Genomic DNA, 24,067 nt, shown 5'->3' with positions numbered 1-24,067 from the left:
AAATTATGAGGTACTTAGTCAAAATTATGAGATGAAAAGTCAAGACTATGAGATGAAAAGTCACAATTGTGAGAGGAAAAGTCAATATTTAAGTCAATAATAAGTCAAATTTATGAAATAGTAAGTCAGAGTTACGAGACACTACAATTTTGACTCACTTGCTCATAACTTTTGACTTCAAATTATGAGGTCAAAAGTCAAAATTGTGAAATGGAAGTCAATATTAAAGACCAAAGTAACAACCAAGTCAAATTTATAAGATGAGAAATTTTGAATTACCATCTCATAATATTGACTTATTAAGTCAAAATTTTGTCAATCATGCTTAACTTAACTCGCATAACTTTTCATCTGTTTTTTCCTTTACCTGGCAAAAGTGGGCTTCCATTGTTTCCTCTATATCCAACTCTAAGAAAAAATAATCAATTATACCGTGCACAGCATACACAGATTCATTTTAGGTCGTCGGTAATCCTCGATTTGTCCCAGTACATGTCCAAATGACATGGGAAAGAATAAACCCTCTGGGCAGGATAAATGACATACTGCACATTGATCCCCTGTAACGAAAGAGTTTCCCCTCGGCGATCAATAACGTATTCCTGATTCTGATTCTGATCAGAGGAGATTGCGAAATGTTGAGGACTTGTTTTTCGTGACGTTGGCAGGGTGTGATGATGACGTGTGAGCCAGCCACACACAAAAAGCGGCTTCCGCATGACGTAGATGAACAGTCAGCGTTCTTTCTTCACTGTAGCCGATAGCTACCACCGCTGATCCGTCGTGTTGCGGCTGTTACAAAACCTTCTAGGTTTTAACACGACTTTTTGAGCTATCTTTTCTATTCTGTCTTTATTTTTTTTTTTATCTCCTTGTCGACAAGACAACAATTATACTGACGTTCCTTTTGTAAAGGTAAGGTTGTTTTTCTTGCCTTGCTAACGTTAGCTAACCGACCGGTCTGGTAGGAAGTTCGTCTTAAGGTGATTAAATGAATATACGAAGCGTTGAAATTTTAATGTTAATGTGGATTTTGAAGTTTGTCGTTAGCTGACCTCGTTGACATGAAAACAGTTGAGCTGAACCGGGTTTATGTTCAGGAAAACCTGGACTGGTTTCCAGGAGTTGTTTACAGCTTGTTAGCTGTTCGGTTAGCTTACCGGGCGGCCTGCAGAACAAAACCCGTAAAGACGTAGTTGTGGTTGGACATCCGGTGTCTGAACAAAGACTTCATAAAATCAGCTGATGGATTTTCTTCTTGGTTTACATTAAAATCCTTTTTATATCTGAATTAATACCGATTTCGTTGGATTATAAAAAATACGTATCGTTGCATTGATCGTGGTTTTGAACGCCCTGTTTTTAAAGGTGTATTTTTTTTTTTTTTTTGTCGTGTACTAACTAGGGGATGTGAGTAGGAACCACGTACTTACGAGTATATTAAGAAGTGTTTTGACATTTTGTCATTCCAAATTATTCCAGATGGATCGGGTTCAAATTGTCCTAACGTTGGATCTGGATAATTCAGGTCTTGTATCGAAATCGGGTTTCCCCCTCGTATAGCGTTTCCTGTAGCGCTGCCCTCCGTGATTGGGGTTAGGTTAGATAAAATAAGGTTGGGTAACTTGGGTTAGCGTTAGGGTTAGGAGTCCCAGAAAACGACTGGTTAGGGTTGGGTTAAGGTTAATAAGAAACACAAAGCGATTGGGAAACAGACGTCGACACAACACCGCCAACGTAGTGTGCTAACACCGCCAACGTAGTGTGCTAGCACCACCTAGCACAGCAGTGTGCTAGCACCACCTAGCACAGACACAGTTTCACATTCACTTGTTCGGACACGTGTAGGGGCTCATGTGTTCAACAATTTAGCTGGAATCTGCTAAACAGATAATAAAAAAAAAAATGTAACGTACTATATTATTGTTTGATTTTAATGCACTTGATGACGCTCAAATGTGTCTGTTAGCATTTTACAGCCGTTAGCTGTCAGCTAATTTGTTAGTGTCTGTCTCTACTTCCAGGTCGCTCTTTCCTGCCCCACTCCCAGAACATTATTCTTTTCAGATATTCTTTGTCAAGCCGCCAAAGTGGAGAGTGTCGTTGCACCAGGGGGTCCTTCTCGTTTCAGGTAATAAACATTACCCAATAACACTGCACATATATATCCCTCTTAAACATCTCACATAAAGGTTTAGGCTCACATGTCCTTTTAAGTTAAAACCTTTTTCCTTTTTTTTTTTTATTGTTTTTGTATCACAGTGTAGGGGGAGGAGGTGGGGGTGCACCTCAGCACTGTCCCAAGACTGTCGGCAACAGGTGATTTTTATTTATTTTTTTCAAAATTTTCCTTTCACATAGAACACCTAGCCACTAATCTTTATTACATATTAATTCCATAATGCTTTCCACAGGGCTTAAATTTCATTCCCACATATGTATTCTCTTAAGTCAACACATCTTGAAAAGAGGTGTGTCTAATAAGTGGCTTCTATAGCCTCCGAATATACTGGTATATGGCTCTACACCCTAATAGGATGGTGGTTGCCTGTTTGTAGGCTAAAGCTTATCATTAGGAAAATAAATATTCTATACTTTGAAATTTCATGACCGTACACCACTCTGGCAGTGGTTCAGGTTCATTTTAGTGTTGCCATTGTCAATATTTTGATACAAGAGCTGGCACCATGTAAGCTAAGTGGGCAGTTTTCATTGTAATTGTTTTTCTTAAACAACAAGTAGCTTGTCGCACCTAACAGCAGACCTCACTGGTAAAAATGCATAAAATAACATGAGCATACATACATTCCAAGACAACTTTATTACATATGGAGGGTTGCTAAATAGTAGAGCAGCTGATGGTTTCACATGCTGGAAATGTGACTACAATCTTGCTTTTTTTCCCATGCAGTGGTGACTAAAATGGTCTATGTTATCAAATCAGATTTTACTGGCATTGTTGTAAGGTGTAACAGAACCTTTGTAACTCAACCGCAATGGGTCAGGGCTAGACACCTCTGGTTTAACGTCATGTTTTCCTGAAATATTTCTGTTTTTGTAACATTGGCCATGTTTTGTGTCCATTACAGCGAGTTCCTGGGGAAAACCCCAGGTTCTGGCGTTGAGAGATGGTTACCTTCTCGAAGCACTAGACGAGATGCCAACTCCTCCAACGAGAAAGGGCAAAATGATGCAATCTTCAGGAAAGTGAGAGGGTAAGTTTCCATTTAAATTGACGTATAAAATTCTTGCACCGTTGTAAGCTAGGTCCTGAACATGACATTGGAGATGAATTGATGATGTTTTTTGGTGATGTCTTTTTTTGTTTTTAACCTCGCGTTCTTCCTCCTCTTCATTAGCATACTTAATAAGCTGACTCCTGAGAAGTTTGACAAACTATGCCTGGAGCTCCTCAATGTGGGTGTAGATTCAAAACTGGTCTTAAAAGGAACCATCTTGTTGGTAAGTATTCTCTTTAACTGTACTCATGTGGTATTCCTATAACCTGTTGAAATAAGCACTTCATTTGTTATTTTCTATTTCTTTAGATTGTTGATAAAGCCCTTGAAGAGCCCAAGTATAGCCAGTTATACGCTCAACTATGTCTACGCCTGGCAGAGGATGCACCCAACTTTGAAGGCCCATCAACAGAAAATCAAGCAACACAAAAGCAGAATACAGTAAGAATTCCTTTTTAGTTTTTAACCATAGGATTTGTACATGAATGTGGTCTCACTTTACTACTTTCTGGTATTTTCTGTCTGGATTTTGAACAAATTCTTTTTTAACAGACCTTCAGAAGGCTTCTGATTTCCAAGCTTCAAGATGAATTTGAGAACCGTGCCAAAAATGTTGAACGTAAGTGAATTACATTTTAGACACGTTGTCAATTACAAAACACATTTGGTCATGTCTTGCATTTATTGTTCCTTATTTTCAACTCCCCCATAGTCTTTGACAAACATGACAACCCGCTCACCTCTGAGGAGGAGGAGCAGCGTGCTATTGCAAAGATCAAGATGCTGGGCAACATCAAATTCATTGGGGAACTTGGCAAACTCAACCTTATCCACGAATCTATCCTTCATAAGTGCATCAAAACAGTAAGTTCTGTTGAATAATATAATTTAAAAAACAACTTTATATAGCACTTTTTCATTTACAGAGTGCTTTACAATAAAAGACGGTGTAGTCCCTCATTCGTCAAGGAGTGTTCTATCGTAGAAAAGGTTTCAGTCGTAGTCATCTGGACACTGTTTTCAGAATCAAGACATTTCGGCAGTGTCCAGATGACTACGACTGAAACCTTTACAATAAAAGCCGAGTACATATATAAAACAAACTAAAAGCCATAAAACTAAACACATAACTAAACATTTATGTGGTTAGGTGTAATCATACACCTTATTTAGTTTTAAATAACTTGTCAGATTAAAGCTGCCAGTCTGAAAGCATCCTGACAGTGAAGTACCCCAAGTCACCTCACCAGTTGTGGAAGAAATTAAAGTAGATTGTATTAAATTCTTTTTCAGCTTTTGGAGAAGAAGAAGAGAGTCCAACTTAAGGATATGGGTGAAGATTTGGAATGCCTCTGTCAGATAATGAAAACAGTGGGTCCTAAACTTGATCATGAAAAGGCTAAAGTGAGTATGTGGGAAAACAACCGAATGATAGTCTTGTCTTAAATCCCTTTGTTCCACTTTAATCACAAATAAATTCTCCTTCCAGTCTTTGATGGATCAGTACTTTAGCCGCATGAGATCCTTAACGAACAACGACGAACTGCCAGCTAGGATTCGCTTCCTGCTGCAGAATACGGTGGAGCTGCGAGACAACAACTGGGCACCTCGCAAAGCTTACGTTGACAACGGACCAAAGACGATCAACCAAGTTCGTCAGGATGCAGTAAAGGTTAGTCTACCTGCTCTGCTTTGGGATGAATGGTCTGTCCATTTATCATGGGCTGTGTAAGAATGGCTCATGATATAAAATATTTATAGAACCTCTCAATAACATTAGTGTACTGGTATAGTAGTCCATAGTCTGCCTCTATCCTTAGATTCTGACTGGATTCCGACTCTGCTTTGCAGGATTTAGGTGTTTTTATTCCACCTCCAACTGATGGAATGAGGAATGAGTTTTTCATGGAAAACTCCTCTTTCCTGCCAACAAGGATCAAGTTTGACAGGGAAACTCTTGGTGGGCTAGCTGATATGTTTGGACAAATGCCTGGTACGTCACAGCCCCCCCAAGAGATAAGAGAGTTGCACTACCTCCTTGACCCATTAATAAGAATTGATCCTTTCTGGCAGTGTGTTAATGTTTGGTGTCTTGTGTAGGAAGTGGCATTGGTACAGGTCCAGGGGTCATTCAGGACCACTATTCCCCTACCATGGGACGTCATCGCTCAAACCCGATCTACAATGGCCACATTGGAAATGGCAACAGTTCACACCAGCCTCAGTTTGAAGCAGGAAGCAAACCATTCATAAAACCAAACCAGGTACATGCAGTACATCTACAGTGAAATTGAGTACTTTTGTAATGGTCTAGTAAGTCATCATTCCTAACTATAAATCTTTGAAATCTCTTTCAAAGGGCCAGAATTCACCGGTTTTCAACCATAAACAGAATCACTCAGTGCAGATGCAGTCTAAGGATATGGCTCCACGATTCAGCAAGAAAGGGAAGCTCAATGCTGAAGAGGTACAACCGTGTACATTGTTAAACTAAAATTAGTCACGTCAATTTTATTTATATAGCCCAAAATCACTAATTTGCCTAAAGGGGCTTTACAATCTCTACACAACGCCCAGAAAAAAACCTTTAACGGGGGGCGGGGTAGAAGAAACTCAGCAAGAGCAACAGAGGAGGGATCCCTCTCCCAGGATGGACAGACATGCAATAGATGTGTACAGAATAGACCAATAGCAAAATTACAGTATGGACAATCAGGATGATAAAATTAGATTGTAAACAAATGAAGAATGGATCTAGGAGGATGGTGAGCAGCTTCAGGTGTCTGCAAACAGATAGGACCTCAGATTATGTTTTTGTTTTTTGGCTTCTTGAGTTTTGTAAATTGGGAGGAGTCTGGGCTCCATTTTAAATTTATCCTACCGTTTCAGCTGAATTATATTTGCTGTTTTCACCCCTCTAGATCAGCCTGAGGCCAGCACAGTCCTTCATCTTGAATAAAAAACAAGTGCCGAAGCTGCAGCCACAGATGACTATGATTCCTCCAAGTGCACAAGGCTCCCTACTAGGACAGGTAATATTTTTACATTTTAAAACCGATATTTTGACCTGATATTGTAAAGCCAGGTTTTAGGGAACATATATTCATGTGGCTTTCTTTGTTTAGTCTCCACAGCTTGGCCTGAAAACCAATCCTCCTCCAATTCAGGAAAAACCTGCAAAGTCCATTAAAAAAGCTCCTCCTACAAAGGAAGAGTTGCGTAAAATGACAGTAAGTTTCTCTCACTCTGTGCTTTCTTCATGCACAATACACTGTATGTCTAGGATATTATATCAGACTGTCCGTTCCTTTTTTAGGAGACATTGGTGGCAGATTACCTGAACAGCAAGAACATCGATGAGGCAGTGAATGTTGTGAGGGAGATGAAGGCTCCAAAGCACTTTCTGTCTGAGCTGCTGAACAAGATCGTGGTCTATACCCTTGATCGTTCAGATGAGGATAAGGAACATGCAAGCACCCTGATCCAGGCACTCTGCACCGAGGGCCTTGCCACTGGTGAAAACCTAATGCAGGTCAGTGTTGTAACGTATGTATGTTTTTACTATATGATTATCAAGCTGTTATTCAGCACTAACTGTTCTGTTTTTTGTTTTTTTTGTTTTTTTTAATTTGATAGGCCTTTTTGAGTGTTCTGGACCAGTGTCCCAAGATTGAGGAAGAAGTCCCACTGGTGAAGTCCTTCCTGGCCCAGTTTGCAGCACGCGCGATCGTTGCCGACCTGGTCAGCATTTCAGATTTGGCCCATCACCTGGAGAATGGTACCCATTTCCCGCTGTTCTTGCTGTGCCTGCAGCAGATGGTCAAACTGAAAGACCGTGAGTGGCTTACTGACGTGTTCCAGCAGAGCAAGGTCAACATGCAGAAGATGCTACCTGGTACGTCCAAACCCACTCTGACCGTGTGTTTATACCTAATATCATTAGTTTGGCTCTTAGTTCATTTTGTATTGAGAAGCAAATTTGATAAGTTTCCAATGAGTTAAAAGAAAAGAAATATTAATCTTACTGAATTTTGATTGCTAAGAGTCTTCTACTACTGACGAATGTTTTTTATTTTATATACTCGTAGAAATTGACCAGAACAAGGACAGGATGCTGGAGATTCTGGAGGGAAAAGGTCTCAGCTTTTTGTTCCCACTGATGAAACTGGAGAAGGAGCTGCTGAAGCAGATCAAAGTAGATCCCTCTCCACAGTCAATCTACAAGTGGATCAAAGACAACATCTCTCCTAAACTCCACACTGACAAAGGCTTTGTCAACATCCTCATGACCAGGTACAGCAGTGGACAGCGTTTCAAATAGTGACATGAGTCTCTGCTGATAAAATACACTTGTTTTATCAGCCAATGCTTTTGTTGGCTAATCTAACCCCAAACAACATAATTTGCTCTTCAAATATTTTACAAAATATTGATTACATTGTTGTCTGCCAGCTTCTTGCAGTACATTGCTTATGAGATCAACCCTGACGATGATGAAGAGCAGCTTGCATCGCCCACTAAGGAGCAGCTGGATGAGGAGAAGCAACTGCTGCTGTCTTTCAAGCCAGTGATGCAGAAGTTCCTACACGATCACATCGACCTACAAGTTGGTGCGCTGTATGCCCTGCAGGTCCACTGCAATGCCAAGGGTTTCCCCAAAGGTGTGTGTGCGCACACTTGTTCAGTATAGCAGCTTAGGCCCAAGTCAGAAGGTATTAAACTTTGGCGCAGAAGCTTAATGATTACTCTCCTTTTCCAGGCATGTTACTGCGCTACTTTGTGAACTTTTATGACATGGAAATAATTGAAGAAGAAGCCTTCCTTTCATGGAAAGAAGATGTCACCCAAGAGTATCCAGGGAAGGGAAAAGCATTATTTCAGGTAATTTTATGTACATTGCTAATAAGTTTGTTTGTGCAGTTTTTCAAATTGCTCCCTGACAATAAACCTTAAATGCTTAATAAGCTTTACATGCGCACTAGTAACCTGGTTATGATCAGCTTTTTAGAGTATCTGAGATATGTGCATGTAAACGTCATATCCTTGGTTTCAGAAACCTGGATATGCTAGCTGGAGTATTCTCATAAAACTTGAGATACTGTGGGATGTTGGTACAAAAATTGGTGGCTGAGATGTTGAGGAATCGAGGCACACCTGCACACAGATGAAAATTCGGCCTAACAGATGATGTGTTTTATGGTGCAGGTGAACCAGTGGCTGACCTGGCTGGAGACCGCAGAAGAAGAGGAGTCAGAGGGTGAAGATTACTGAGAAACAGGCCAAAGCCATGTGTTATCAGGATGCAATGAATGATTTCTTCTTTTTTTTTTTTTACTTTGTCATTTATTTGGTCTACACGTGCCCTTCCCTGTCTCAACCTAACCCTTTCCCTCTCTCGTTGTTTATAAATATTTTCCAACCACTGTTACAATTCATTCCACTATGAAATGTTTTGCCAGAACAAGCCAGCACCCACCACCATCTTATTGTATTTATGCTTTTCCTTCTCATTTATTTGATGTCCAAGAGCAGATGTTTTAGACATTTCAGTTATCTCTGGTTTTCTTTGACAGTAGGCAGTATTGTGCAGGAAACTGTACCAGCACCAAACCCTGACCCATTCTATCACCTTTTACATCTGGTAGGAGTCACCAAGTGCTGCCCTAACTATTTACTTAAAAACTGTTTACAAAAGAGAAAAGCCTCCAACGTATTGCAAAGAGACTTTTCTCATTGTTTTATCAACATTTGTTAATCAGTTTTTAGATGCACTTTGCTCAATATCATGAGTCGTTGCAATAGTAAGATACACTTTCCTTGATTTGTTGAAACAATCCTAAGTTGTGGTTTTTGGCTGCCATAATTGTAATGGTTTTCTTGTGCGTAAAAGGCAGACCATTTTGTCTCCAGATTCATAATAATCTGGATTTGACGATGTCTAACAATAATGGCCTGTTTTATTTGCACAGTGTGATTTCATTTACCCACATTTAGTTTAATGAATCAAGAGCTTTTTTATGTACAAAACTTTTGTGCTGTTAAGAATGAATCTGTGTGGCCTTTTTTAATTTATCAGTTCATATGGATATACCTCTAATGTATCGGACTATACTTGAATGTCTCGGTTTTAACATTGAGACAGCCAAAGCTTAGTTTCCTGTGCTACAGTTGTATTTTACGTCTGTTTGCCATATTTGTCAAGTTTTTAAATGGTCTTTTTATCTTCATGAAATTATTAAAAAAAAAAAAAAATTTAAAATGTACTGTATGTGTACACTTAAACCTTCTTTAGGAGTTTCACTGTAATGTTAAGTGCAAGAAGTTGAGTGTACAATTACAGATCGGCCTTGAATAAAGTTTAACAGTTCATTTCATTGTCCTGAGTTTTTCTTGCCTGTCTTGAAAACTTAGGTTAAATCATGGGTAATTACTTGCTTTCGGGTATCACACAACACTGGCTGTGCAGTTTAAAAACATATTTACTACATTTGCTTGTGAAATCTGATATTGCTTTGCCTTTTAGTGAGGCCTAACGATGGGCTGACTTCCTACAACACTACACACTTTAGCATTTATCCAACAAAGAGCCCATTGTACACTACAGGATGGTCCTAATTTTTAGGTTAATCAAGTTAGGTAGGCTTGAATTAAAAACAGAAAAGCTGCTTGGCTCCAACTAAGTGCAGAACAGAGAGGTAGGTGCTCATTAAACTTTGGGACATTTAAAATGCATATCACTGCATAACATCCTGCCAATATGTATTGAGAGTACAGTGACACTTATTTAACTAAATTTTGGTTTGGGAGGGAACATCTTTATAATGAGCTGTTTCGCTAAACCTCCCATTTCATTGATTCTACTTTTCCATATTGCTGTTATATGGAGAGATGCAAACTTGTTTAAATTTCCTTAGTAAGAGCCAATTGCAACAATTTTCAATTAGCAGCCCGAAATCAATGTTATGTCAACTTCGGGGTCACATGTTTGCAGATAGGTTATAAGAAATTATCAAAATACACACTTAAGTCTTAGTGGAGTAGCACATCCACATCTTAACTTTTTTTTTCCTTCCAGCTTATTCATACTGACATTTCACAAAAGTTATAAGGGACACAAAAGAATCATGTTTGAAACATCAAAGTTGTAAAGTATTTTTTCTCCAGGGTTAATATTAGTATCATACAGGAGCAGATTGTAATGATCCATATCTTGCACAATTCTTTTTATTTTTATTTGAAAGATCAGTGTTTCATCCCATCATCTGAGATAGAAAGTAGATGTTTACACCTTTTAGTTTACTTCAAACCATTTTATGTCTTTAACAAAACATCTTAACAATACACAGCATCTGTGAAGACATTTCCAGTAGGACATGAGGAAAACACCATAATGCTGTGCCAAAAAAAAAAACACTTTTTCTAGGATCTAATTACAAGATATACGGACAGAAATCCCTGCTTTTAATAGAAAATAAAAATGCAGATGTAGAGAGGTTTCTCGGCAATACATGGGACAAGTCTGTGAGGAAGATTTAATCGCTGTCATCATCCTCGTTGTTGGAGCCACCTTCAGGTTCAGAGCCGTTGTCAGAACGGCGTGGGGAGCCCTCGTTGTCTGATCCTGCTTCAGATCCCCTGTCTGATCCTCGGTCGGACGCTGCGACGGGTGAACCGGGCCGGGACTCATCGTCTGATCCTGACCGACTCCTCTTGCTCTCGTTGTCCGACTGCTCCGAGTCGGACTGCCGCTGCACCCTCCTCTTCTTCACTGGACGGTCGCTGCCAGAGTCGTCATCCTCGGAGCCTGCAGAGCGCCGAGGGCTGCCTGCAGAGCGTGGAGGGCTGTCCACCTCACTGCCAGAGCGGTTCCTACCTCCGTCTGACTCGCTGTCAGACGCAATGCGCTTCCTGTGGCCGCCCTCGTCATCAGATCCTGAACCACTGTCTCTTTGGTGTCTGTATGGGAGAAAGTGCACTAATCAGTATTCTGTCGATTTACTAATGCTCTCAGCACCTGTTTTTAGTGGAAATTCTCATTTCCAAATTTATGCTTTTACCTGTCTTCAGCTATTTTCAGTCCATCCTCATCTGAAGAGGAGTCAGAAGAAGAGATGATAGCCTTAGACTTGATCTTTCCTTTGAGAGACGGTGGCAGACGCTCGGGCTGGGGCTAAAAATGAGAAATTAAGAAAGACAAAGTTTAGTTTATAAAAATTAGGCCTGAAAACATTTCAAAAGGATTTTAAGAACATTAATCGCAACATAAGAACAGAACAAAGAAAACTCAAGGACCTTTTCAATCCTCTTGCGTTCTTTAGGTTTACGCTGCTTCTTGGGTCGTGAAGCGCCTTCCTCATTATCACTATCATCATCTCCTCCTCCTTTAGCAGGTCTGAAACGCAGGATACCATTTGCTCTGAGTATCTTTTGTGCCGTATTCAAAAATTTAAATAAACTACGGTGCAGCAGACTCACCTCCTCCTCTTCTTGCGTGACTTCTTCTCTCCGTCCTCGCCCTCCTCCTGCTCGCTGCCGCTGCCACCCCTTCTCTTCTTCTTCTTCTTCAGTGGCAGGTCCTCGTCAGAGTCATCGTTGACAAACTCATCCATGTCACCTCCTTTCTTACGCTTAGGGATTAAAAAAAGAAGTATGTTATCCACGCTGCATTCAGTGCAATTTAGAATCTGCTGATGAGTTTGCTATCAGTGCTAACACTCACACGTCCTCCACCGCTGCCTCCCTTCTTCTTTTCTTTGGCCATTTCCTTTGATCCCTCTGCGAAGGTGAGCAGGTTCTTGGTCTTCTCCACGTACAAAGCTCTCTGTTCCAGGAGCTTCTTCTGTTCCTCCACCTCTCTGCTTCGCTTTTCCTCCTAATGAGGTTTGAGGGTGACAAGCCAACCAGTTAATGAGAAGCACTTTATTGTAGCTCAATACTAAATCAAAATAAGATGTAATGCAGAAAAATTAAACCTAGTCATGGCGAGTTACTAAAAAGTTGTACGGTTTTTCGATGGTAGCACCAAAAGTACCTGTTCTTTTAACATTTGCTGACGCAGCAGATCCCTCTCCTGTTCTTGTTTGGCCCGAAGCTCCTTCTCCTCCTCATCCTGCTTTCTGGCTCTCGCCACATGGTACTGAGCCTGACTTAGCAGGTCCGAACACTGCCTGCAACCCCACAACACACCCATACCCCCCAGTGATATTACAACCTGCACTAAATGAACTGAGCCCGGTGTAAAACACTGTGATTACATTAGAGATGGACCAAACTTTTCAGTCAAAGTACAAGTTCTCTAAAAATAAAGATCAACGTTTAATGTATGTAAAGCTTAAACTGCATTAAAAAAAAAATCAACATAAGGTTAGAGACTAATATGGTTGGAATAATTTGTATCAACTCAAAAACATAAATGCAATTATAGTTTTTTATTTATTATCATTATTATTATTATTATTATTATTATTATTATTATTATTATTATTATAAATAACTGTTCCTTAAAAACTTGTTGTATTAAACTGTGATGAGAATAAATTCAGACTGACCTGGCCTCAGAAGCGGCAAGAGCGAGATCAAACCTCATTTTGTCTCCAGCCTTGCTGAGGTAGCTGAAATACCTGTGTGTGTGGGGGGGGCGATTGCAGGATTAGGCACAGGACAGCCAGAGGATCAGACTGGGAGGAGGAGGCATAAATCAAGTCACTACCTGTGAGCCAGTTCGAGTTCTTTGACAGCGCTGAGTACAGCCTTCAAGTTGCTCTTCTCATCTTTCAGCACAAGAGTGGCCAGTCTCTGAAGCACCAGGGCCACATTGAACATCAGCACCGTGTCGCTAGGCGCCACGTGACGGGCCTTGTTGGGAACATATCAGAATGACAAAGTTATACTCCCCTCATGTTGTCGCATAAAATAAAAGCCTTTCATTGTGGCTTCATGTTACCTTCAGCAGCATCTGCTTGCACTCTTGGAGTTTCCCACATTTGAAGAGCGCCCTTGCAAGGTACAGCAGTACCTCAGTGTTCTGATATTTGTAAAATTTCTTCAGGCAGTTCTCATACTGTGGAGCAGAATAAAATACTCAGAAAAAAACATGAACAAAGACAATCATATTTATAAGTATTCACAAGTGTGGCCCTCACCATCTGCACAGCACTGATGTACTGCTTCTGTTCGACATAGATGTGAGCCAGATTTAGCCAGACGTCACTGATGTCTGCTGTGGCCTCCCTCACCTGCGCAAACACGTCACGAGCCTCTCTGAAGTAGCCCTTATGGGCCAGGACGGCACCTGGACACATGACATTTTTATTTAATACTTCATACATATACAGTAGAACGAATTTTAAAAAACAAACAAAACAAAAAAACAGAATAAAGCTCAACAGACCGATGCCATTGGCAGCATAGAGGTTCTTGGAGTCATTTCGCAGGACTTGTTTGTATATTGCCAGGGCTCGATCCTGGTGTCTTTTTTCCTGTCAAGACAAAAACACTCTTACTCCATTTGGGGATCCAATATTTTCCTACACACACAGACACACACACAAGAAAAACAATGTCAATCCAGGGTTCCCTCCAGCGTTTTATCAAGGATACGCCCCGCCTTGCCTGAAATAGAGACCGCCTCTACTAACATCAGAAATTATTACATTGTATGAAACATAACATTAGGCTTGTGTGTGTGTTTGTGTGTATGTGTGTATAGCACTTATTTAGAGCAGTGAGTCGCAATGCTAAAGAAATAAAAACCTTTTATCATTGGGAAAAGTTTAGACAAAGAGCCTGATCAGTCACAATCAGGTGCTGCAGGTAAGACACCAGGGGCCGGTTTCACACGCACACATTTTTGACAGGTCTGTAGTGTTAGGCACGTCTTAATTTTGCTCTTAGATTAGTCTAATGAAGAAAACTAAAAAGACTGAAAAAAATACAAAGTTATGAAGAAATGTTAAAATGTTAACACTACTCCCAGGCTAACTCAGAACTAAGCACCATGTTTCCATGGTAACAACCAGTGACACCTGCTGTCATGTGGCATCAAATGAAAAAAAAAAAAAATAGGAAAACATGGCTTTGTTATTTCTTAACAATAAACATGGAGCAAGAAATGAGAAGGGAAATACAGCGGTGAGGACATCGTCCTCACTTGTCCAAGGAAACTATCCTAGCGAGTTAGCAGTTAGAAATACTGAGCCCTGCCACATTAAGAAGCCACAGCATCTCAGCTCTGCTACAGCTCTGCACTGTGTTGAGATTTTATGCTACTGGAAGTTTTTTGTATTGTTACATCCTTCACTGAAATGTCTGTGTACCTGTTGAATTTTTAATTCCAGAAGGCAAACATTTTCTGCTGGAGTGAAGGGAGCTGAGTAGTTTGATGTGGTTGCTTGGTCAGCCATGTTTTTTCTAGTTTGAAAAAAGTCTTAATTTACCCAGAATTCATGGCTAATTAGTCCTACTTAAGATAGTCAAGAACTACACAGCTTCGTGCAACAGATGAATTTCGACGTCTATCTGAAGTCTAATTATTAGTTTGATCTAAGCCATAGTGAAAGGCTATTTTTGTGAAACTGGCCCTGAGCTGAAGTTAGTTTAATAAATCGCCAGTTGGACATGCATTTTACTCAATAGAGTCTGCATCTAGATTAAGTTAGTTTAAAGTTCATTCTACCATCTCCACTAACCAATTGCCTGGGGAAACCCCTGCAATTAATTAGCAGTGGCATTCACCAAAGTCCTCTAATGTTCTACATTTCCAATAGCCTTTTCAGTTTATTTAAGAAAACATCTGTCTGCACCTTTTCCCGGTCTCTGGTGGGCTGGTGCAGAGTCTGCAGCCACACGTTACCCAGAGCCAGCATGGAGTAGGTGTCGTTCTGTGTGGACGGCTGCTTCAGAATACGCTCAAACTTCTTTTGACCCGGACCCCATTCCTGTTTGGCCAAGTGAAGGTTCCCTATCAGGGACCAGGCATCCGGGTGATCCTGCGCCAAACAGAACAAACATCAGATAACGTTGAAGAGAGTTTGACATCAGATTTTATTTGAATTCTGATGTTATAATATTCACACTACAACAGGTGGCAAAGTACCTGATTAATCTGCAAGGCCTCTTTGAACCAGTCAGAAGCTTCGTAGAAATTTCCTTTGTCACGAGCCATCGCTCCAAGGCGCAAATAACCTGTAGACCAAAAAATTCAAGCAATTCGTCACAAACATTTTTCTTATTGCTCTCACATTATTGTATAATGTTACATGCTTACAGTCCACATAGTTAGGATGCTCTCTCAGGATGTTTTTGTAGAGTTTCTCAGCTTCATGGAATTCACACATTGCCTCATACAGGCGGGCCAAATTGTAGGAGGTGGTAACAGAAATGGCATTGTAGTAATGCTCATCGTGCTCTCCCTCAGCTTTGGCCCGGTCGAGAGATGCAAGAAAGTATTTCTGTAGGAGAGAAGACATGACCCATCCTTGAAATACCACTGTTGTTTGGATGTCTGGATGTCACGTTAATACAAGCTGTACTATATCATAGCTACCTTAGCCTCTCCAAGGTTGCCCAGTCTGAAGTGAAGAGCCCCCAGGTTGTTGAGGATCTCAGGGGGAACGTCAGCCTGCACCTTCTCCTGCAGGATGCGGGTGGCTGTGCCGTATGCAGACAGTGCTCCTTGAATATCAGTCTGCTCCAGGATCTGAGCCAGCTCGATCCACGCCTCCACATCATCTGGGTACTGCTCTGTTACCTTCTTCAAGTGACCCTAGGGAACAAAGACAGTGACATGTCTCCAAAAATGATCACTCAGCATATGACTCGAGCTTTTCCAGACACATTTTTGAGATACATGTGTAGTCAGATCAGCAAACATCTTAATAAGCTGGTAAAATGATTGCAACTGTGATGAACTAATCTGTGCAGGATACATACTTTGGCAATGTCTCTCTTTTCCTGATCGTCAGATGTTGCATAGAGAGACCCCAGAATTTTCATAGTTTCGTAGTTGTTGGGGTAGGCCTTTAAAACCTTTTCGAAGCACTGTGCCGCATTCTCCTTGTCCCTTCGATACACATACATCTGTCCCAGGCCAAAGAAGGGCAACACAAAGGTAGACGAGGCAAACTGAGTGGCCTGGTAGTAATACTGAAACGCTTGGTCATAGTCCTCCTGAGGAGAAAGAGAGAATAGAGATATCAGAGATATAAAGTGATAATAACACAGTTAACAAACAGTGCGCTGCCTCAGGATCAATTAGGATCTTACCTGCACATGAAATGAGCGAGCTAACTGGTAGCAGCTCTCGGCCTGCATGGCCTCGACCTCTGTGTTATGGAAAGCATGGAGGGCCAGATGCTGCACTTTACTGTAATCCTGATGGTAAACAGAAAACACACAGGTGAGAATAACAGTTAAATGACTCTGGTTTAGAATTGTGTCAGTATTTCAATGACAACCAGACTACCTTTTTGAAGAAGAAGTGGTTGGCGAGGTGGTTGAGCACCATGGGGTTGCTGGGGTCGATGGTGTAGGCACGCGACAGGAGCTGCACTCCGTTCTTGATGGAATCTGCCTCCTTGTTGTTGAGCTCTAAAACCGCCAAACCAACAAGAGCTCCCACACACTTTGAATTCAGCTCTAAGGCTCGACCAAAAGCCAAACGAGCCTTCTCCAGTTTGTTGAGCTTGACAAAACAGTGGCCCATCCCCAGCCTTACCTCAGCTAGACCGAGACACAAGAAGGAGACAGAAGATAGATAAGGAATAATCTGCAACAACAATCAATTTCAAACAAGCAATCTCTTTGTATGAGAAATGCAATAATAGTAGCAGGAGACAGAGCCCCGGCCGATAAATCAGCCAATATTTACTTATCACAGATTTTATAGATACAGATATATTACATTGTAAAATTGATATCTTTGGTTTTTTGAAGAAGTGGCCTTGTGCTCTTGGAAGATATGCGGGGCATTTTTCTCTATTTTCTGACATTTTATAGACTAAACGAGTAATGGTTTTTCGAAGAAAAAAAAAAATCAATAGATCAATTGATGATGAAAATAATTGTTAGATTCAGCTGTATGTTTTCCCTTTATTTATTTCATTTGTTTGTGTTGTTAGTTATTTATAATAATTTACAGCAGATTACTGTTCAAAATGTACTGTTAATTTCCATTTACTCTCCCCGTTTGATCAGAAAAGGTTATTGTTCTAATGTAAAATATAATGCCTCTGTACATACTGCATTTTTGTCACAACTCTTTATACCCAAATTTGAGGGATTTTTGCCCAAGAAGTTTATTTTATTTGTTTATGTTAAACCAATTATTGGCAGATATATCATTACCAGACTCTTTCATATTCAGATATTGATATCTTGCATCGACCAGACTCTAGTAGTAGTAGTAAATAGTAATAATGTCATAGTAGTAATCAGGAATACAGGGTTCTGTTTTGAGGATGATACAGGTAACGTGTTTACCTGGGCAGCCGGGGTTCGTACGTAGAGCCTTTTTGTAATATGCCAGCGCTCCTCTGTAATCCTTTTTATTGAAGGAGATGCAGGCCTTACCTGTTGAATGACAACGGTGTGATTATTTCAGTGACTCAATCCCAGTGGTCAAAGTTAATATCTTATTTTTATATTCATCTTGCCAAGCAAAGCAGGGATGTTGTTGGTGGACTGATTGAGGACAAAGTGGAATTGAGCATCGGCCTGGTCCATCTTGTCTCCTTCCAGCAGGCAGAAACAGGCTCTTCCCAACAAATGGTTCTGAGTGAGACAAGACCATGTTATATTTACTTATAATGCAAAATTAGTGGAGCCGTAGCAGTTTTCTCCTATCATCACCCGCTCTGACAGTTTTTTCTTACCTGATCATACATGATGATCTTGTCTGCCATAGTATAGAGCAGCGTGGCCTGCGTGATGAGCTCTTTCTTGGCATCTTTGTTTTTCTCTTTACGTGCTTGCTGGACATAGTAAGCTGCCAATGTGTCCAGACAGGTCATCTGGTCCTTCTCGTGGTCTCTGTAGTCGAGGTTTCCATCAATACGAGCCGCCTCTAAAAGCTTGACAAAATCCTCTGTTTTGCCTTGCTTGTAGTACTCCAACTAAAAAAGACAGAGTGCAAACTGTTATAACTGTTCAAATGGGCTAAATTTAACATTGCTTTACATGAATAAAGTTTGGTATCTGGACTGCGTTCAATTTATTCATCAAGCTATGTGCAACCACTGTCTGCGGCAGCTCCACTGACTCACCGCCAAAGCGATCCATATGTGCAGCTGTGTATGTTCCTGCTTTAGGATACTGATAACCTCATCTCCCTCTGGCAGCTGGTCAAAGTCGAGCTCGATAACCTGCAAGAAGCAATTTATTCACGTCATTAAGCATCGACGTCTGACAAAACTCATACTCTATGTATCATTGAAGAGTGTTATGAATGAGGATTTGGCGATATAACGATGCATACTGTGAGTCAATATCAATGGGTCAACCGTTTTTACAATACTATTTATACTGTGGTAGCTATCGTTGTAATATCTCTGGGTATATTGTGGGTGATGTTGCAAATCAATGTGCATGACTGCTTTGTGGCATTATTGGATTTTTACATGACTTTTGCATAAACACGATGAAGTACCTTGTTTTGTAAAGTATTTAACTTACTGGGTTAGCCAAAACTGACATGTCTTCATTTTAATCCATCAACACTGATTTTACAGAAAACTATACTATATCACACTATACACTCAACTGTCAGTCAGTAGTCTCAGCTTAAACTATGCAGTCTAACACAACAGCCCTGTTGCAATAAATCACACCTTAATGAAGGTTATAATATTCAGTGTTTGTTGCACGTGTTTTAGAAAGGTGCTGATTCAACTTTATTTTGGAGGCTGTAGTGCTGTTGAATTGTACTGTGTTATACAGAGAGGTGTTTCTAATATTTTATCCACCCCTTTCATATCAATAAGGGTTGTATTATAGGACAAATATCATAAAAATCTCTCTGTATAAAGCAATACAACTCAGCAGCACCACAAACTACAGCCTGGCAATTGAGTGTATGTCGATATCACGATATAAAATGATATCACAGCTAATATTAATTAAGATCCAGATATTTCACTACCTTTGATGCATTACTTACTTAAAAGAAATATATAAAGATGTAGTAGAGAGTTAAGATTGTAACCGATGCTGTTGTAGCTTACAATACCATAGATATGATGAGATATGGCATCTAATTTCACCAATAACTGAGCTCCTAACTTGCACCAGAGTCTGAGCTCATGTTTCTGCAGACAGTAATAATGTTTGCTAACGTTAGTACTTCTGTATTTGCTGCCCCGAGCATCACTGGCGTTTACGTTTCGGGTCGACTTGCAAATATCTAAAATCTGAAATTACTCTACATTAAATACGCCGCCGCTTATTGCTAGCTAGAGTTAGCATCCACGGCTAGTGGCACAGCGAGGTTTCACTTAGTCAAACATCCACAATAAATCCACAAGTTTACATATTAGACAACTTTTACCTCATCTGTGTCCCGTAAAGGGATCTCGATTGAGCCTCGAGACATCTTGACGGAGGAAAAATCCACGTGAAGTTAGATTTATACAAAAATATTCAAAAAATTCTCCAGCCTGTTGTCTGTGGGTAGCTACTTCATGCTTCCGATAGGAAACAAACAAACGGATGGTGCAACTAAAAATTGTGTCCGGCCAGATTGATCGGGGTCGTGAAAGCGTTCCTCTGATCTGATCACACAATGCTCTTTGATGAGAACATGTTTGTACACAGTAATAATAGCAATAACAAACACAATATTTGCATGAAAATATATATTTTGCATCTCCGGGAATACTTTTAGTGGGTTTTCAGTAAGCCTAATGGAATTCGGTATCAATTTGTTTACAAACAAAAGTAAACATGTCGATGAAAGTTAGACAATATTGAAAGAATCATCAGTTTCAGTAGCAATAGTGATTGAGAGTAATTTCCTTTGCCACGGACGCAAATTAAATTTACTCCCTGCATTTGCTGAAGTTCAAAATGTGGAAGAAATGCTCGACTGTGACTGTGCATTTGATATGTTAAACCGGTGAATTTCAATTGAAATCTATTAACTGCATCATTGTCACGGACCTCTGCAGGGCAGCATTTTGGCAGGAGTGGGATGAGGTGGGGGATGGGGGATAGGGGGCTGTCAGCTGGTTTTGATGTGAAGCAGTGAAAACAAACATAAGTGCATCTTAAAGATTTCTTGTGCTAACATCACAGTGAATCAGAGGGAGACTAGAAAAATAATAATGAAAATGAAGCTCCTCATTTAACATCTGACAATCTTATTTTTCTTTTCAGAGGAGCTGTCCCGGACTGAGAAGTAAGAATTTATTTTTATGTTTCTCTTTTTAATAATATTTGATGGCTAAGTAACTATAAGACAAACAAAATAGGTACCTTATAATCTCATTGTGTACAATATTTAATGGAACACTGTATATTTAACACATGCAGAATTAACTTTTAGTGGTTGAGATTTGGTATGACTGACATTTGTATTAGTTATTTTGTGCTCCTCCTTGAAAACATGTTATTGCCATCATTATTGCCTATGAGAGCCAATTAACCTTGCATTTGTCTACCTCATTGTAGGATGACAATAAGAAAATATGTAATTTGTAGCCCTATGATTAGTTACCACTGCATACATGTAAGCATTAGAAGCAGTCATATCTGGAGAGGAGTTATTAAAATCATAGATGTTTCACTTCACATCTTAGATATTCATTGATTTTCATATGTGGTTACATTTTTATCTGTATTTCTACTATGAGTTTTGTCATAAATGGAGGTAAAGTTGTATTTGATGTTTTTTAAAATATCAGGGCATGTAGGAACATGACAGTCCATCAGCACACTTGCTCTCCAGGGATTCAGGAGAAATAAGCACAATGTCTGACGGCTCTGATGGTAAAAGAGTTGTTTTGTTCATATATCTATATAAGCAACTAGTAGCTCAGTGTTCCAACATCCACAAGCGGCAACTGCTATCAACTTGAGATTGACGAGATACAACACAAATGCTACGGCAAGGGGGAGCCAGGACAACAGGTCAGAGGGGAGCCAGCGGCGGCTCCCCAACCAGAGATTGGGTACGAAGCCCCAACAAGTGCAATCACGCTCAACGAGGCAGCGACTGACCTGAAAGATAAGATCATGGCGAGGATGAATGCAAGGCAACCCCGACACCAATTACAATGGCTAAGTGAAGTACCATCAGAAAGTCTCCTAGAAGATGTGAATGCAGCATTGAGGGCGATCCCTACCACAACCATCACTGAAACCAATGAGCTGATATACGCCTCAGCAGCAGTGATCCTAGAGATGCTTGGCTACAAGAGCAACCATGGGAGCCATGTGAAACAGTAATCACCATGGAAATGAAGGCTGGAGGCAAAAATCAAGGAGGCCCGGAGGGAAGTGAGCCAACTGACAGAGGCTGAGAGAGGTGCAATGAGAAAGCAAGTACCCAAGAAGTACAACCAGATGCCCATACCTGAAGCACTCGAAACTGCCAAACAAAGGCTCCAAGCCTCGGCCAGCCGCCTAAAGAGGTACACGAGAGATAATGAAGCCAGAATGAACTCAACCTACGAAAGTGTACACTCAATGGCAGGGTAATAACAGCAGAGCAGACCCACCAAGGCTGGAAACGGAACAGTACTGGAAAAGTATATGGGAAAGGGAGGCATCACACAACAGCGATGCACAGTGGCTGGCCGCCCTGAGAAAGGACCACAGCAACCTCCCTGAACAGAATCCAGTCACCATCACAGCGGCAGACATCCAAGAAAGAGTCTCAGGTATGAAAAACTGGACAGCACCGGGCCCTGACAGGATCCACACCTACTGGCTAAAGAAGCTCACTGCACTCCACGAGAGCCTAGCAGCACAAATAAACCAGCTGCTAAGAGATGGGACGCATCCTGAATGGCTTACTGAAGGGCGTACAATCCTGATCCTGAAGGATCCCGCAAAGGGTACAGTCCCATCCAACTACCGGCCAATAACCTGTCTCTCCACAACATGGAAGCTCATGTCAGGCATCATCTAAGATAAGTGGACACATGGATCAATACATGAGCAAAGGACAGAAGGGCATTGGCAAAGGAACCAGAGGAGCCAAACACCACATATCTTGGTCCAGAAAAGGTCCAGAAAAGTGCAGTACTAAGAACAGCAAAGATACTGTGCAGAACCCTCAAGCTCCCAGGCCTCTGGTAGAGGACCCGAGCTCGAAGGATGAGACCACCCGGAGTGGTGGAGGGTGATGGACGAAGTAGTATATTAACTTGCTTTGCATGTGTACTTCCTGTGCATGAATGTAGACTAACTTTTCCCATCTCTACATGTTTAGTGTGGGAGTCACCTGGCTGTGGGATGAAGGATGTGCTCGAGGACAATAAAGACACAAGTGGGTTCTCTGAACATGAACTCCTTGACATCATGTATAATGCATGTAATACCTCCAACACAGGTACACAGGCTCAAGTTGATTTCAACAAAACAGATTAAAGTAATCTTTTGAACCGTGAATCATTTTTCCTCTGTCTCTCTCGTCCTCAGGAGAGGTGTTGGCCTCCACCATTGTGCAGTACCTGCAGACCATGACGGCACAGAATCCGGACCAGGACAGACTGGCTGCCCTGCGACAGCTGCTCGACGGTGATCTTCAGGACCCGCATGTGAGCAGAGAGACTTTCCACTCCATCATGAGGGAGTGGATAGCACAGTGCAGCCAGGACAGGTGAGACAAAACTGTACAGGAGGGAAAAAGATTGTCTGGATGTCATGTAGGGTTAGTGTTAAGCATCACATTCAGGACTGTTAATGATTTAGTAACCACCTTTATATAAAGTGACGTTGTCTGAATGTATTCCACTTTGCTCAAATATCTGCAAATCCAGATGACTGCAAAGCATCTGCCCAGTCATATAAAATTAGATAATGTTTTGAAATGCAATCCACCAATACATCACTTAAAGAGTGAGAAATTTTCATCAGTCTGGAGAACAAAAAAAAAAAAAACATTTGTAAAGATGACTTTCCAGCTGCTAATCCAGAATCTGTCTTTTCAGCTGGATATCAGTGTGCAATGGTGATTTTCAACCATCATATTTTATATCCAAGTCACTTTTTGCATAAATCACTGCTCACTTATGTAATTCATTTTGGTTATAATGATAATATAAAAACTGTATTTGTCCAGTACTTTTCTCAACAAAGTTACAAAGTGCTTTACAGGGGAAATAATAGAGCAAACAATTAAAAAGCAAAGAGAAAATGCAAACAGAACAAACAAGTAGATCATAAAACACAAGAAGGATAAAATAATGTTAAGAAGATGAAAACATAAAAATGGCAAGTGTGAAATGGTAAAACCAGAAGCAGAAACATGAAATATTTAAAAGGTTGACAAATGTTCTCAAATTTAGCGGAAAGCACAGCTGACAGTGACCATCTCCCAACTAAACTTACAACTTTCTGTTGTGAAACTTCATTGTCAATATTTACTCCCACATTTCGCCCTATGGCTGCCTCTGCTGCACAGAAATTTAAAATAAACAGTTCATCACTCAAAGAAACTGAAACCAATTAAATGAAGGGGTTGAATGTTTATTAATCACTTTGTGGATGTAAAACTCAAGACTTGTTCAAGCTTAGCACTCCTCTTCAGCAGTGGTGCAATGTAACTAAGTATATTTACTCAAGTGCTGTATACTTAAGAACAGTTTTGATGTACTTGTATGTTTGTCCTG

At 40.6% G+C, this 24,067-nt stretch overlaps 3 protein-coding genes across 4 annotated transcripts in view; 2 read left to right on the top strand and 1 right to left on the bottom strand.

The window, feature by feature from the left end:
- Positions 1-746: 746 nt before the first annotated feature.
- eif4g2a (eukaryotic translation initiation factor 4, gamma 2a) lies at positions 747-9,608 on the top strand. Of its 2 annotated transcripts, XM_044169028.1 has the most exons (21): positions 747-915; positions 2,025-2,131; positions 2,263-2,319; positions 3,090-3,215; positions 3,360-3,462; positions 3,549-3,680; positions 3,792-3,858; positions 3,952-4,103; positions 4,533-4,643; positions 4,729-4,911; positions 5,091-5,232; positions 5,340-5,503; positions 5,599-5,706; positions 6,161-6,271; positions 6,365-6,469; positions 6,556-6,771; positions 6,876-7,134; positions 7,328-7,532; positions 7,692-7,900; positions 7,999-8,120; positions 8,445-9,608. In XM_044169028.1, exons 8-21 carry the CDS (start codon positions 4,020-4,022, stop codon positions 8,508-8,510), a joined length of 2,085 nt encoding a protein of 694 aa, XP_044024963.1. In that variant the 5' UTR covers positions 747-915; positions 2,025-2,131; positions 2,263-2,319; positions 3,090-3,215; positions 3,360-3,462; positions 3,549-3,680; positions 3,792-3,858; positions 3,952-4,019; the 3' UTR covers positions 8,511-9,608. The 2 variants fall into 2 exon arrangements, with proteins under 2 accessions (XP_044024963.1, XP_044024876.1); XM_044168941.1 differs by lacking the exons at positions 747-915; positions 2,263-2,319.
- An 839-nt stretch (positions 9,609-10,447) lies between these two features.
- ctr9 (CTR9 homolog, Paf1/RNA polymerase II complex component) lies at positions 10,448-19,956 on the bottom strand. The gene is made up of 23 exons (XM_044168809.1): positions 19,780-19,956; positions 18,500-18,598; positions 18,110-18,349; positions 17,891-18,008; positions 17,718-17,807; positions 16,702-16,958; positions 16,503-16,610; positions 16,170-16,406; positions 15,784-16,002; positions 15,505-15,688; positions 15,334-15,422; positions 15,041-15,226; positions 13,630-13,717; positions 13,382-13,530; positions 13,183-13,299; positions 12,949-13,094; positions 12,788-12,859; positions 12,271-12,406; positions 11,959-12,111; positions 11,715-11,866; positions 11,532-11,631; positions 11,297-11,409; positions 10,448-11,195 (listed from the first exon to the last, which is right to left on the bottom strand). The coding sequence occupies exons 1-23, from the start codon at positions 19,822-19,824 to the stop codon at positions 10,772-10,774; spliced, it is 3,522 nt and encodes a 1,173-aa protein (XP_044024744.1). The 5' UTR covers positions 19,825-19,956; the 3' UTR covers positions 10,448-10,771.
- A 651-nt stretch (positions 19,957-20,607) lies between these two features.
- Positions 20,608-24,067, top strand: part of mrvi1 (murine retrovirus integration site 1 homolog) — a 37,713-nt gene continuing 34,253 nt past the window's right edge. Inside the window, exons 1-3 of the mRNA XM_044202371.1 lie at positions 20,608-20,628; positions 22,666-22,785; positions 22,875-23,055. Of these exons, the coding sequence (XP_044058306.1) occupies position 20,628; positions 22,666-22,785; positions 22,875-23,055 (302 nt within the window). The 5' untranslated portion in view covers positions 20,608-20,627. The remainder of the gene's footprint in view (positions 20,629-22,665; positions 22,786-22,874; positions 23,056-24,067) is intronic.

Source organism: Siniperca chuatsi, linkage group LG1 (assembly GCF_020085105.1).
Source record: "Siniperca chuatsi isolate FFG_IHB_CAS linkage group LG1, ASM2008510v1, whole genome shotgun sequence".
Taxonomy (NCBI): domain Eukaryota; kingdom Metazoa; phylum Chordata; class Actinopteri; order Centrarchiformes; family Sinipercidae; genus Siniperca; species Siniperca chuatsi.
Note: the sequence above shows the minus strand (reverse complement) of the source record. Positions and strands in the feature narration are given on the sequence as shown.